The 14639-nt window shown below is 42.5% G+C and overlaps 2 protein-coding genes across 2 annotated transcripts in view; one reads left to right on the forward strand and one right to left on the reverse strand.

Moving 5' to 3' along the window:
* The window catches only part of mapk8ip2 (mitogen-activated protein kinase 8 interacting protein 2), a gene marked incomplete at both ends in the record, with an annotated part of 182922 nt that overhangs the window by 121141 nt on the left and 47142 nt on the right, over positions 1 to 14639 (reverse strand). The gene's annotated exons all lie outside the window — the stretch shown is intronic.
* Positions 1 to 14639, forward strand: part of LOC311244773 (gastricsin-like) — a gene marked incomplete at both ends in the record, with an annotated part of 36087 nt that overhangs the window by 5470 nt on the left and 15978 nt on the right. Inside the window, 3 exons of the mRNA XM_084334460.1 lie at positions 3682 to 3881; positions 4853 to 4969; positions 6353 to 6500. Coding sequence (XP_084190586.1) covers positions 3682 to 3881; positions 4853 to 4969; positions 6353 to 6500 — 465 coding nt within the window. The remainder of the gene's footprint in view (positions 1 to 3681; positions 3882 to 4852; positions 4970 to 6352; positions 6501 to 14639) is intronic.

Below are 14639 nucleotides of genomic sequence, written 5' to 3' on the forward strand. Positions count from 1 at the left end.
GAAACAGGGCGGTAATTGCCTGGGTCTAATTTGCTGCCTTTTTTGTGCAGGGGGGTTACTCTCGCAATTTTGAAGTCTTTGGGGACGTGTCCCTGTTTTATGGAGAGGTTTATTATGTGGGTGATGGCGGCTGCTAAGTCTCTGAGGAATTTGGAGGGGATATTGTCATGGCCAGTGGCCTTGTTAGGTTGGAGGGTGCTCAGTTTTTTTAGTACTTCATCTGTTCTTACCGTTTCAAGTTTGAAGTCGTCTTTGCGGACCCCTAGGTTTTTCTAGAAGGCTATGATGTGTTCTACCCCAAAATGCCCTGAGTGGGAGGGTAGTTTATTAACAAAGTTTCAAGTTTCTTTATTAGTTGTCATACAGAAATACAGAATACTTTTGCATGAAATGCTTCTTTCTGTTTTGCTCCTGTGTGCTAGATAAAATAACAAGATAAAATAGTATAATATAAGTATAAAATAGAAAGTCAAGTACATAAACAAGTGTAAACTAAACAAAACAAAAATGTTCAATATACATATATACAGTATATGTACAGTCTATACAATGCAGATACAGTACAGTGTAGAAATGGTGAGGTATAGCTTAGCTTGTGGTGCCACCTTGTGGTGGTGAGGTGCAATGAGGTGCATGAGATTGATGCCAATAAATGGGTGCTACAGTGTGTTGTTTATTTAAAGTGAGTGTGTGCGTGTGGATGTGTGTGTTGTGGGTGTATTTGATGGTCTGTAGTCTGCTACGGTCTTGTGCAGTGCTATTACCAAACCAGGAGGTGATATTGCCAGTCAGGATGCTCTCTATTGTGCATGAGTAGAAGTTCTTGAGGATCTTCTGACTCACTTTGAACTTTGATCGCCTAAGGAAGTAGAGGCGTTGTCGTGCCTTCTTGATAACACTGTCAATGTGTGTGTCACCAGTTCCCATATTACAACTGCACCACTGGTGGCGGCCCGTGCTTTGTTTTCAATCTGATGTGTCTCAGGAACGATTACAGTAGATCAAGCATCTGGGTAAGTATACTTGCCCTGATGCCTCAGTGTATGTGTAAAAAGGTCATGGTGCAAGATGAGGAGATATAATTATGCCCTCTCAGTTATATTTGCCCTATATATATTTATATGAAATGCTTCAGTTTAATTAAATATATATTGTACGTTAATAATAATATTTACATTTATATATTCATAATTACATTATAATTATATTACATTTATAAATATATAAATGTAAATAGTATTATTATTATTAACTTAAAAATATATATTTAATTAAACATATTAAGCATTTCATATACAAATTTAAATGGCTATAGGCTATTTAACTCACCAGAACTAACCCGTGGAACGGTTTCCTTGCATTATTATGCTATTATCATTATATTAGTGAAAGATCTTTTTTTTTTACTTTTGGGAAATACATTTCTCAAACAAAAAAAAGTCTCTCAAAACCGCAATAATATCTCTTATCGCAATAATTTTGGGGACAATTAATTGCCCAGCAAAATTTGTCATCGTGACATGCCTACTGTTCACTCTCTCAACCGGTGCCCCGTCGATGCTGAGGGGGCTGTAGTCCCTGACCCCCGACCTCCTAAAGTCCACAATCATCTCTTTTGTTTTGCTGACGTTCAGGGAGAGGCTGTTCTCTTGACACCATCCCGCTAGAACCTTTACCTCTTCCAGGTAGGCCCTCTCATTGTTTGCAGAGATCAGGCCCACCACTACTGGGTTAAGTAATTGGCCACATCCAGCTTGTCTGTGATGAGAGTGTTTTCTGTCTTTATGTTTATGTTTGTAAATCTGGTTTTTAGTTTTTTACTGCAGCCTAGTTGGTTGTTGAGTAATTTCCAAAGTCCACAGGGTTTGTTTTTGTTTTCCTCGGTTTTGTCATTGATGAAATATTTTTTTGCAGATTAGATCATGGTGTTTACATCGTTTCTTAGTCTGTTTCTTTGCAACACATGGGCTTGGAGATCACTGTTTGAGCTTTTGGTAAGCTTTGACTGACTTTCAGAGAATTTTTTCTCTCTGGTTTTCATAGCGGTCAGTATTTCTGCGTGCATCCATGGTCTCAGCACGATTTTTAACCCTGGTGGTTCTTAGGGGGGGCATGTTGTTTAGTATTGTTGAGAATTTGGTTTTGAAACCAAGCCATGTTTCTTCAACTTGTGTAACACTGAGCTCATCTGACCAGTCTCTCTAGCTCTTGGTTAAAGGCCTCACTAGAGTAATGGTTACCGTTAATAAACATCTGTCTGATTTCAGCCAGTTTGGGTCTTAGGCTGTTAATGTTCAGATGGAAAATGTGCAGTCCGTTTGAATTAATTTTTTTGTTGATGTCTCCGGTTGTGAAGTACTGTTCCTCTGTGTTCGGTTCAGTAGTGCGGGGGGGTGGCTTTGTTGCTTCCCTCTGGTGGTCCAGGTGGGGGTAGGGGGGTCCTTTGTCCTGGGTTGATTCTGCTAGCTGCTGTGCTGCTAGCTAGCAGGCTATCAGGCGATGTATTTGTCCCGTTGGTTGAGTCCCGCGCCGTGCTGTGCGCCATGGTTGAAACCTCCGGTTCCTTCCTTCTCGTTGCGGCCTCTTGTGTGTTCATTTGAAAAGGCGACGGTGCAGGAATGTTGCCGTTGGTCGTGTTGTTCGCGGCGGTGTCCACCACTGCTTGCGTTAATAGCCCGAGTTGTCTCACTTGATTTCGAGTGGTGACTGGGCCTGGGTTCTGCTGAATATCTCCTGAGAAAAGCAAATATAAGAAAATCATCGATCTTCTATCAAACCTGCCTGACGGGGGTAATTTCTTGCATTCCGGATTTGAGGTTAACACGCTGTATATTGCCACGATCCCAATGGCTGGATGTTTCCACTCCGAGCCATTTAAAAGGGTAAAAGTCGCAATGGGACTCTTTTTTTATGCTTTCGCTTCTTTCCACTTCTGTCTGGTGTAGTTTCAGTAATCGTACATTATGCTTTAGTTGAAACTAGATAAGCCTCAAAGACATCAGACCAACAGACATCTATCATCCCAGTGGTTTATTAACAAGGACTACGGTCTCCTAATGCTGTCATGCCCCTCTTCGGGGCTGTACCAAAAACCAAAATCTGACAATAAATCTAGGAGTTAAGTGTTGTAAACTACTGGATCGGCTGGGTAGTATAGAGGTCTAAGCACTCGCCTACCACCAGAGACTCTGGGTTCGATTCCCTCTGGCTTGGTCAGTCACTCCTACGAACACAATTTTGGCAGTGTTCGCGGGTGGGAAGCCAGTGGGGTGTGAGTCCTGGTCATTGCAACAGCGACTCCTACTGGTCGGCCTGTTCAGCAGGGAAGGGATCTGGGGGTGATAGCATGAACCTCTGCACGTGTTACTCTCTCCCAGTGAAACTCCTCGCTGTCAGGTGAAAATAAACGGCTGGTGACTCCATTATGTATCGGAGGAGGCGTGTGTTAGTCTACACCCTCCTCAGACCAACAATAGGGCAGCGTAGCGACCAGGAAGGGAATTGGCATAATGACAAAAATTAGGGGATGGGAGAAAAAAAGATAGAAAGGGTCAAACCCTTTAGCCCAGCTGGTTAGAGCGGCCGCCAGTGGATTCTATGGTCCCAGGTTCAAATCCACTCGGTTACAGTATAATACACTAATAACATACAACAGCCCACCGTTCTGTTTCTGATTGGCAGGTCAGTGGCATAGTGATCGACAACCAGGAGATTGGTCTGAGCACTAGTGAGTCTGGTGAATTCTTCATGGAGGCCAAGTTCGACGGCGTCATGGGCCTGTCTTACCCGTCCCTCTCGGCTGGAGGACAGACACCAGTCATGGACAACATGATGTCCAAGAACCTGCTGCCGGACAATATGTTCTCTTTCTACCTTTCCAGGTCCAAGTACACTGTGTACCTGCTACTACAAGTAGCCTACTGCTATTCTTGAAGCGAATCACGCTGTACTAAGCACAGGCTTGGAGAGTAATGGGTTGGATACTACATGATTACAGTAATCTGAAAATGTATCCAATTTAAATTTAAGTTACAATATTCCAGGGGGTTATTTATTGCACCTTTTAAGCAGATCATCACTAATCTTAATTTATTTTATTATACTTAAGTATATCTTCTAAAAGTATACATTTGATCTGTTTCAAAAGTATACTAAGGTTGTGTTAAATTGAAACCACGTAAGGTGTACTTTGTATGTTAAAAGTACTTCAGATATACGGAAAGGATATTTATCAATCGTTTTTTTTATCATAATCAAATCAAATGTATTTGTAAGGCCCGACAACACAAGTTAATGTCGCCATGGGCCGGACACGTCTTCTTTAAACAAGTCAAGAAGAAACATCAATAAATCAAGAACAAAACAAAAAACACCATGAAATCCAAAATAAAATGTAAAATAAATAAATGCAACACTCCCAGACATACCCCACGCGAAGGTAAGGAAAAACTCACAAAAATAGCAATAGGAACATATTAAATATATATAAAAATATAACACTTTTAAATAATAGGTTTACTACAAGTTTAGTAAGTTAAGTATCACTTTTTAAGTGTACTTAGATTACACTTACAGCATATGAATAACTACACATGTGCTTTGAATTAGTACAGTGCAGGTATACCCTTCAGAAACTTACATACTGGTGGAAATATACTTTCGGCACGCAATATACTTTCAGTAAGGAAACATATTTGTTTGACTTGGGTTACGCTGACAATGTCAGCAGAAGTGTTTATGCCAACACCAAGGTTAACAGAGTGTGATGAGGAGTGATGGGGAGTGATGAGGAGTGATGAGGAGTGCAGTGTGGGTGTTTACACTACAGTTTGTGTTGTGTTGTGTTGTATAGAGGAGGACAGCAGGGCAGTGAGCTGTCTTTCGGAGGAATGGACTCCAGAAAGTACGGGGGTGATATGTACTGGACCCCGGTCACCTCTGAGAACTACTGGCAGATCGGCATTCAAAGGTCTGAACCTCTTAAACCTTTATACGCCAAACAGCAGTATGGTTGTAATATAAATTAGAAGATTACTTTATTATCAATGTCAAAGGGAATTGAAATTTGTCTTTTCGCATATCCCTCCTACACATACACACAGTCCTCATATCCCTCCTAGTTACACATACACACAGTCCTCATATCCCTCCTAGTTACACATACACACAGTCCGCATATCCCTCCTAGTGACACATACACAGTCCTCATATCCCTTCTAGTTACACATACACAGTCCTCATCTCCCTCCTAGTTACACATACATACAGTCCTCAAAAAAAAAAAACCTAACCCTAACTAACTTTACTGTCATGCACTTGTCCTAATAAACTAACCTACACTGTAACACGCAACACTTGATGAACATTGTTACTCAGCTGATAGAGTTGTACCCTTCTTGCTGTCTTGTCGTACAGAACTTGTAAGTCGCTTTGGATAAAAGCGTCAGCTAAATGACTAAATGTAAATGTAAATGTAAATATCCCTCCTAGTTACACATACAGTCCTCATCCCTCCTAGGTATACACACAGTCCTCATATCCCTCCTAGTTACACATACACACAGACCTCATATCCCAGTTACACATACACAGTCCTCATATCCATCCTAGTTACTCATACACACAGTCCTCATATCCCTCCTAGTTACACATGCACACAGTCCTCATATCCCTCCTAGTTACACATACACACAGTCCTCATATCCCTCCTAGTTACACATACACACAGTCCTCATATCCATCCTAGTTACTCATACACACAGTCCTCATATCCCTCCTAGTTACACATACAGAGAGGTCAGAGTGCAGGGTCGCCCGCAGTGCAGCGCTCCCCATGGAGAAGTTTTGGGGTTCAGTGCCTTGCTCAAGGGCACGTAGGCAGAGATAGTGGGCACCGTAGATGTAATACCAGCCACCCTTCAGTGACCAGCTCACAGCTGGAATACACCCTCCTGTCAGTGGCGGGGATCGAACCAGCGACCTTTCGGTTACTGGCCGGCCTCTTTACCTCTAGGCTATCCTGCCTCCGAGGATAAATTGCAAGCAGTAAATTGCTAGATACTGTCACAATGTGAGTAATAGTTGCACTTACTGCTTACATTTGTTTGATTCTGTTCAAGACTTTTCATAATATTCTATCGCAGACATCTTGGTCGGTGAATGACAGGTTATTGTAATCAAATAAAAGGCCATTAGCGTCTAATGACAACCGTGGGCCAATGAGCTGTGGCTCTGCGCCGTATTAGTTGACACGAAGAGCCATGAGGATACTATGAATGAACAATCTTTCTGCACAAGGGTCTGAATGTAAGAGGAAGACTTGATGATAACTGTGTGTGACAATGATCTGCAGCTTCCAGATTGGAGACCAGAAGACTGGCCTGTGCTCTCGGGGCTGCCACGCTGTAGTGGACACTGGAACCTCCATGCTGACGGCCCCTGCCCAGATCCTGGGAAGCATCATGCAGGCGGTCGGAGCCCAGGAGAATGATTATGGATGGGTAAGGCCACACACACACACACACACAGTATTCCACTGCATCCTAATTTCACCAGTATATGCCAGTATGACATATATCATGCCAGTTAGGGTACCTTATGTATACTGCACCTGTGTAAATGGTAAATGGTACATTTTATATAGCGCTTTAAAATGTTGTTCCTCACATTCACCCAGTCACTCACACACCAACGGCGGAGGCAACCATGCAAGGAGCCGACCTGCTCATCTGGAGCAGTTAGGGTAAGTGTCTTGCTCAAGGACACTTCGACGTGCTGCGCCCCCAAGTGAACCGGGAACATTCTGATTACCAGACGACCGCTCTACCTCCTGAGTCACTGTCGTCCCACGTATCATGCCAGTTAGGGTACCTTATTTATACTGCACCTGTGTATAGTGTATACTTTATTTACTTTAGGGATGCACGATAATTATCGGGCCGATATCAGCAATTATGACGTCATCCCGATAAACCCGATAACGTTATTGATAGCTCCGATAATATATAATATATTTTTTGGTAAAAAAAAATGCGGTGTGGGTGAATTGGGATGAAGGGCGTTTGTTTTTACTGTAGGCTCCTCCCGTTTTGCCAGTACAGTGGTACGACTGATAGCGTGTGGTTTAGGAAGAGGGCGTTTTACACAAATCCAGCGCTCCCTTTCTTGGCCGTGACGTAGCCACGTAAGTTTCAGAGGCAGCGCGGATGTAAACAAAGATGGCGTCAGTAGTGTGGGAATAGTTTCAGAGGAAAAAGGTTTGCTTGCTATTTGTAACAAATGCAATGCAGAAGTTCCACGAGGAGGGAAAAGGGCAACAACTTATAATACATCCAACCTAACAAGTCACCTGCAACATCACCACGATGGTGTGTTAAAAGCCTACGACGACGCGCGAGCAGCTAAAGCTTATTGCTCCGTAGTAGTTAGGTTAATTTGCACCACCAAGCACTGCTTAAAAGCTAGCGGCTTGAGCCCTTGGGTCATTTCTGTCAAACTTCTTTAATTTAGCAAACGCCTCGTCAATAGGTACAAACTTTATCAGTCAAAACTGTTGTCTTGGCTTTGTTTTGTGCATAGTAGTAACTAGGGCTGTCTTAAATACTTCGAAGCTTCGTTCGATGGCACAAGCTTCGAACATTAAAAAAAAATCGAAGTAAAAAAAAAAGAAAAAAAATTATTAATTTCTTTTCAATTTTTTTTTTGTTTTTTTTTACTTCGGTGTGTGTGTGTGTGTGTGTGTGTGTGTGTGTGTGTGTGTGTGTGTGTGTGTGTGTGTGTGTGTGTGTGTGTGTGTGTGTGTGTGTGTGTGTGTGTGTGTGTGTGTGTGTGTGTGTGTGTGTGTGTGTGTGTGTGTGTGTGTGTGTGTGTGTGTGTGTGTGTGTGTGTGTGTGTGTGTGTGTGTGTGTGTGTGTGTGTGTGTGTGTGTGTGTGTGTGGCATGGGGCCATTGGGTGGGGCCGGGGGACAAACTGGAGGAAAGTAACCCAGCTCAGCACTGCCCAAATTATATCATCACTATTGCCTGTTTGAAGGATATCATCCTCAAACACATATACACCACCTACACGCCTATTCTCAGTCCTTGCCCCACAATGGTGGAATGAACTACCCACCCCAGTTAGGACAGCCGAATCCCGTCCAATCTTTCGCCGTCGACTAAAGACGCACTTCTTCAACCATTATCTGAAATAAAATTTAAAAAAATAAAATAAAAAAAATCTAACCCTAACTAACCTTACTGTCATGCACTTGTCCTAATAAACTAACCTACACTGTAACACGCAACACTTTGATGAATATTGTTACTCAGCTGATAGAGTTGTATCCTTCCTGATGACCTGTCGTACAGAACTTGTAAGTCGCTTTAAAAATAAAAGCGTCAGCTAAATGACTAAATGTAAATGTGAATGTAAATGCCTTGTAGAATTCCACACATAAGAAAGAAAGATACTGGGATGAATAAACAAAATAGGAAATAAAATGTAGAAATGCATGCAATACATAAATAAATATGAATCTCCATATATGAAATAGAACATTTAGATAAGGTGCTACTGAGATGTTTTGGTGAGTTCTTTGTTTTTTTGTGGAAGTAGCCCTTCTTAAAAATGCATGAACATTCACTGATAATTGGTCTGTAGTGGAGTCTACAAGGTCTACATTGCCGGACCTTGTAGACTGACATAATTCTGTGCATAGTTTAGTCTACACAGGCCATATTTCAAATAATCTAAATCTTACTTCATTCATCTTAAACATTCTTGATTTGGGGGATTGGTAGTCTGAAATCTGAAGTTGTTCAAACGACAAGAGCGATCCACCTTGAATTAAATCACACAGCCGTGTTGGCTGCGTCACAGTCACGAAAGGGGCTACTTAATTCATTAATCCAATCCACTTTATTTATAGAGCACATTTAAAAACAACAAAGTTTACCAAAGTGCTGTACAAGTCCCACAACATAAGATAAAAAAAAAAAAATTATATCGTTGATGCTTGTCTGAGCTTCCATGTTAATGTATGCTTTTGTTTTACCTAACTCATTCTGCGCCAAACACGAGATTTCTCGTGTTTCAAATCCAACCGTTGAGCGCCAAACACGAGATATCTTGTTTTTATATCCTTTTTCCGATTTTCCCATTCTAAACACTTGCGCGGACCTGCCTGTGTCTCCCTGGCACCGTTGCCTACGTTATAATTGCAATGGCGATCGAATCCCAACAGGTGGCAGTATCGCCTACCTTTTGAACGGGGTCTCTCAGTTGTCTTTCAGTGCCTCAGTGCCTCGGACTGCAGGAATCCCCTCCCCCGCAAAGTGAGCAGCACACAGCCATCTGTCACCGATTTGCTCGCCTGAAACCTATTGTTTTCCGTATTCTAGCCAGGCCCAATGCACACCGGTAATGGCGATCACGATAGAACTACTGGGATTATTCATTTTGTAGTACCTTCTGACAAAGGTAAGGTCTATTTTAGGTCTATTTTACCTAACCTAAAACATGCTTTTGTATTGATCACAGTGTCGTATTTTACCGAACCTACATGCTTTTGGTAACGATTGCAGCTTCGTAAAATGACCCCCCCCCCCCCCCCATGATGACTTTGTGAAGACACATCTATATGGTATATGCCTTTGATTTGGAAATATAGGTTTCAGGCAAGCAACCCGAACGATTTGCACATATGCATATAACACGTCATATCTCACAATCTAGAAAACGAGACTGGATTATTTTGAAACAGGGCGATGTTTAGCGTGGAATAGCGCACAAACGAAAGTATGTAGAAATGAACTGGTTTGTCGCTGTTGGACTATAAATAGGCGGCTAGGTGGTGTAGTGGGCAAGGCGCTCGCCACCAATGCAGGAGACGCTGGGTTCGAGCCCAGCTCTCCGCATTGCTATCAGCTTGGCTGGTCGTTCATACTAACACAATTGGCAGTGTTAGGGGTGGGAAAGCTGATGAGTGGGGATTGGACGTTGTGGACAGCGACTCCTACAGGTCGGTTGGTGTGCCTGCGCAGCAGAATCAGGAAGCGACGGGGGCGGCGTGTCCCTCCCACGCAGACCCCCACCGCTGAGAGATCGCGCTGTGCAGGTGAAAAGATGCGACGGCTGCTTCCTCGAGTACCGGAGGGGACACGTGATGTAAGGCTTCGTCCACATTGCAGCCGGCTTGTGGGAGGCATGGCCTAACAGCGTTCGAGACACGGGAGATACGAAATTGGGATGGGAGAAAAATTGAAAATGGGAGAAAAAAGGAGATAAAAAAAAATAGTGCCTGTCAAATGAGCCATACTATTGTCTCCATAGCTATAATATAGATTATACAATGGCATGCAAATATCTTGATTCTGATTGGCTGAAACAGTCAAGCTAGCCGTTGTTATTTCGTATAACACACTCCACGTGACCCCAGATCCCTCCCACAACCGAATTACCTCTTTTTTTTTTTTTTTAATGAGTCTGAATGAGTCCGCCATAGATAGACAAATGGAAGTATGAATATATTTTGAACGAATCCTCCAAAAAAGATAGTCAACTGGAATATGTTAGTTCGTTACACACCACATGTTGGATTATGTAATTGGTTTGTCATGACCCATTGTGAAACAAAAGAAAAATAGCGGACTTTTAAAACAAAAACAAAATGGCAGTCTATTTTTTTATGATATTTTTTTGTCAGACTTGGATCTACTATTGGATCTACTTTCTCTGTGGGTGGTTTTGTGAATAAATCTCCATTATGCTTCAATTACTGTGTGTTTATTCAATTGTATAGCAGCACACCGTTTATGTACAAAGCTCCTCTGTACATAAACGGCCAGCAGGTGGAGAGGGTAGACAGTTTTAAATTCCTCTGCATCACCATATGTGATAATTTAAAATGGGAAGTTAACACCAGCCTCATAATTAGCAAAGCCCACCAGAGGCTCCATTCTCTGCGCCAGCTTAAAAAGTTTGGTGTGTCCAGGGAGGCGATGCTCAGCTTTTACAGAGCCACTGTGGAGAGTGTCCTTACCTTCTGAATGACTGTGTGGTAGTAGGTACGGAAACACCACCGTCCATGATAGGGGACATCTAGAAAGAACTGTACGCACAGCGTCAAAATCATCGGCTGTGCGCTCCCCTCTGTGGCCTCCATTTATGCCACACAAATCAGGCGGAAAGGGGAGAAGGTGATCGGGGACCCTTCTCACCCTGCTTACGACCTCTTTAACCCCCTTCCCTCTGGCAGAAGACTCCAAAGTCTCAGATGCAGGACATCCCGTTTTAAAAACAGTACATATCCCGAGGCTGTCCGTCACCTGAACTCAAGTACAAATGTACAGGCACTTTGCACCACAAGGGCTAGCACCAGCCGACATGCACTTTAAGGCAATATGCACTTTAAACTGGAACACTGAGCAATTTATTTTAGGTACTATAGCATTTTTTCTTTTTAATTGTTTGTGTACAATTTGTGGGGATTGTATTGCATGTATTCTTGTGTTTTTATATTGTATGTTTTTATAATGTCTGTACTGTATGTGGCACCAAGACAAATCCCAATCAACCATGTGTTGAAATGGCAATAAAGTTTTCTATCTTCTATCTATCTATAAGGTTGGGTGAATTCGGCCATTGTATAAAAGCATTACATCACTTGAAGTTGTGTGTTATACTCATTAGATCACTCCTAGGGGGGTCTAACGACCCTCCGCTGCACGTCGGGCCGCCAGGGTTTAGAAATTAGGGAGGTCCATTTATTTTTTTGGCCCAGACCGGCCCACCATAATTGGTCGGACACCACCCACCAGTACACCATCCTTGCGGTCCCCTTAAATATGCATACCTACTGTACTATTCCCCCAAACCACTACAAAGCTGGGTAGTAAGTGCCATGGACAAGTGGACCAGTGTACTCACTCGCTCTTGGCTGAATCTTGTTTTGGGTGATGTAAAAACACCTGCATCATAGCAGGCTCAGGATGGGCCAAGTAGTCTATAGCCTGTTCATCCCTGTCTCTCTCCTCCACAACCTGGCTTGACTAGACATACGGAGAGAGAGAGATGATTACAATGAACTGGTACATTCAGGTCCAGAATTGTTGGAATTCCCTGACAAAGATGTGCAAAAAGCTGTAAAATTTAAGCAATACCATACTGGTAATGCGCAAATAGTTGTTTATTCAATTAATGCATGGAGCTGTTCCATCTTATTTCATTTGATACTAACTACTCAGTTCATACATATTTCAAGTATCCAAATATCAATGATGAATATTGCATAAGGTTTACACAGTTAATAGATCACCTTTTTGTTTTATATTCATGTTCAGAGAGGAGTAATAGTTAGATCTTTGTATGTGTGATTTATATAGCAATTAAATCAATGGTGTGTTTGTTTGGGGAGTTTGACCTACAGTTAATGTGCCTACCACGTGAAGGTGCATGCTCAATGGACAGCACAAAAACTATTTGTGTAGGTGGAGACTAGAGCTACCACAGATAGTAATAAGTTATAAGAGTAAGTAATCCATACCATATATATCCTAATAGTTACCTTATTACCATACTTGGCTGAAAATAAACGTTGCTGCCTGTTGTGAATGTGTTTTTCCCTGTAGGCTAATACATAAGTAGTAGGGATGCTCGATATTGGCTTTTTTACCGATACCGATATACCGATATTGTCCAACTCTTAATTTCCGATACCAATATCAACCGATATCAACCGATATCAACCGATACCGATATATGCAGGGTTTCCCCCCCAAAAAACGAAATAATTTCAGGTAATTAACATTACATATCTCTTGTTGTGGAATTAACACAACATTATGCATACTTTTGACAATAAATAAAATCAGAATTTGTTCTTACTTGCTTGCCTGGGTAAATAAAGGTTCTAGAAATGTAAAGAAAATAAATAAATTAAAATAAATTAAAATAAATTGAAAACCGATACCGATATTTTCCACATTCACATTTTAATGCAGATATCGGCCGATAATATCGGTAGGCCGATAATATCGGACATCCCTAATAAGTAGGCATACATTTTTGCAGTTGGGCAAAAATTAGCAGTTGAGTAGGCTATGTGCTGTGTTTTTATGTCTTCCATCGAGGACCACCTTGGAAATAAGTGTTTTAATGAATGCTTTTAGGTGATATCCTCAGGAATACAAATTGGTCAAGATAATTAATTTTTATGATGTGTTTTTAATTTCCAAATACAAATCTAATCAAATCAAAAAAGCAGTTTTTGCAGTTGAGCTACAGGTGTTTTTCATGCATCTTTATCAAGGGAACCCTTATCCTAATGATTTTTTAAATAATATTATGATGATACGATATGGACCTAGTAGTTGGGTCATCTGTGGCACTTCATTTCTCAATGGATTTGTCATCTAGGAGGGATAATAAACAAATTTAGCCGAGTGTATTAAAAAAAAGAAAAAGAAAAAAGGCTGGGACAATTTGTGAGAGACGAAAATCCAAAATCCAAAAAAATACATGGTACCAGCCCCCTCTCAGTCATGTACCAGCCAGCCCCCTCTCAGTCATGTACCAGCCAGCCCCCTCTCAGTCATGTACCAGCCTCCTCTCAGTCATGTATACCAGCCCCCTCTCAATCCTGTATATCAGCCCCCTCTCAGTCATGTACCAGCCTCCTCTCAGTCATGTACCAGCCCCCTCTCAGTCCTGTATACCAGCCCCCTCTCAGTCCTGTATACCAGCCCCCTCTCAGTCATGTATACCAGCCCCCTCTCAGTCATGTACCAGCCCCCTCTCAGTCATGTACCAGCCCCCTCTCAGTCATGTACCAGCCCCCTCTCAGTCATGTACCAGCCCCCTCTCAGTCATGTACCAGCCCCCTCTCAGTCATGTACCAGCCCCCCTCTCAGTCATGTACCAGCGCCCTCTCAGTCATGTACCACAGCCCCATCTCAGTCATGTACCACAGACCCATCTCAGTCATGTACCAGCCCCCCTCTCAGTCATCTACCAGCCCCCTCTCAGTCATGTACCACAGCCCCCTCTCAGTCATGTACCAGCCCCCTCTCAGTCATGTACCAGCCCCCTCTCAGTCATCTACCAGCCCCCTCTCAGTCATCTACCAGCCCCCTCTCAGTCATCTACCAGCCCCCCTCTCAGTCATGTACCAACGCCCTCTCAGTCATGTACCAGCCCCCTCTCAGTCATGTACCACAGAGCCCCTCTCAGTCATGTACCACAGCCCCCTCTCAGTCATGTACCACAGCCCCCTCTCAGTCATGTACCACAGACCCATCTCAGTCATGTACCAGCCACCCTCTCAGTCATGTACCTGTACGACTGGTGGGGGGGTGCTTAGTAAGAGATGTGATTGGGCCAGCCCAGTGTCAGTCAGTACTAGTGGGCCGCTGTCCCAGCCTAGTAGTGGGCCGGTCGTTGACCAAACAAAAATAAATAAATAAAAATAAATACATTTTTTTATAAAAGTTTTTTTTTTTTAATTTTTAATAGTTACAAATAGTTACCGAGGTCCAGACCTTGGTGACCTCATAACTGGCTACGGCCATGCTAGGCATGATCTAATGAGTATAACACACTCCTGCGTGTGATGTAATGCTTAACTCATTCTCTGCCACCACTTTGATCATCCTAAACCATT

The sequence above is a fragment of the Notolepis coatsorum genome (assembly GCF_963971535.1).
Source record: "Notolepis coatsorum genome assembly, chromosome: 18".
NCBI lineage: Eukaryota > Metazoa > Chordata > Actinopteri > Aulopiformes > Paralepididae > Notolepis > Notolepis coatsorum.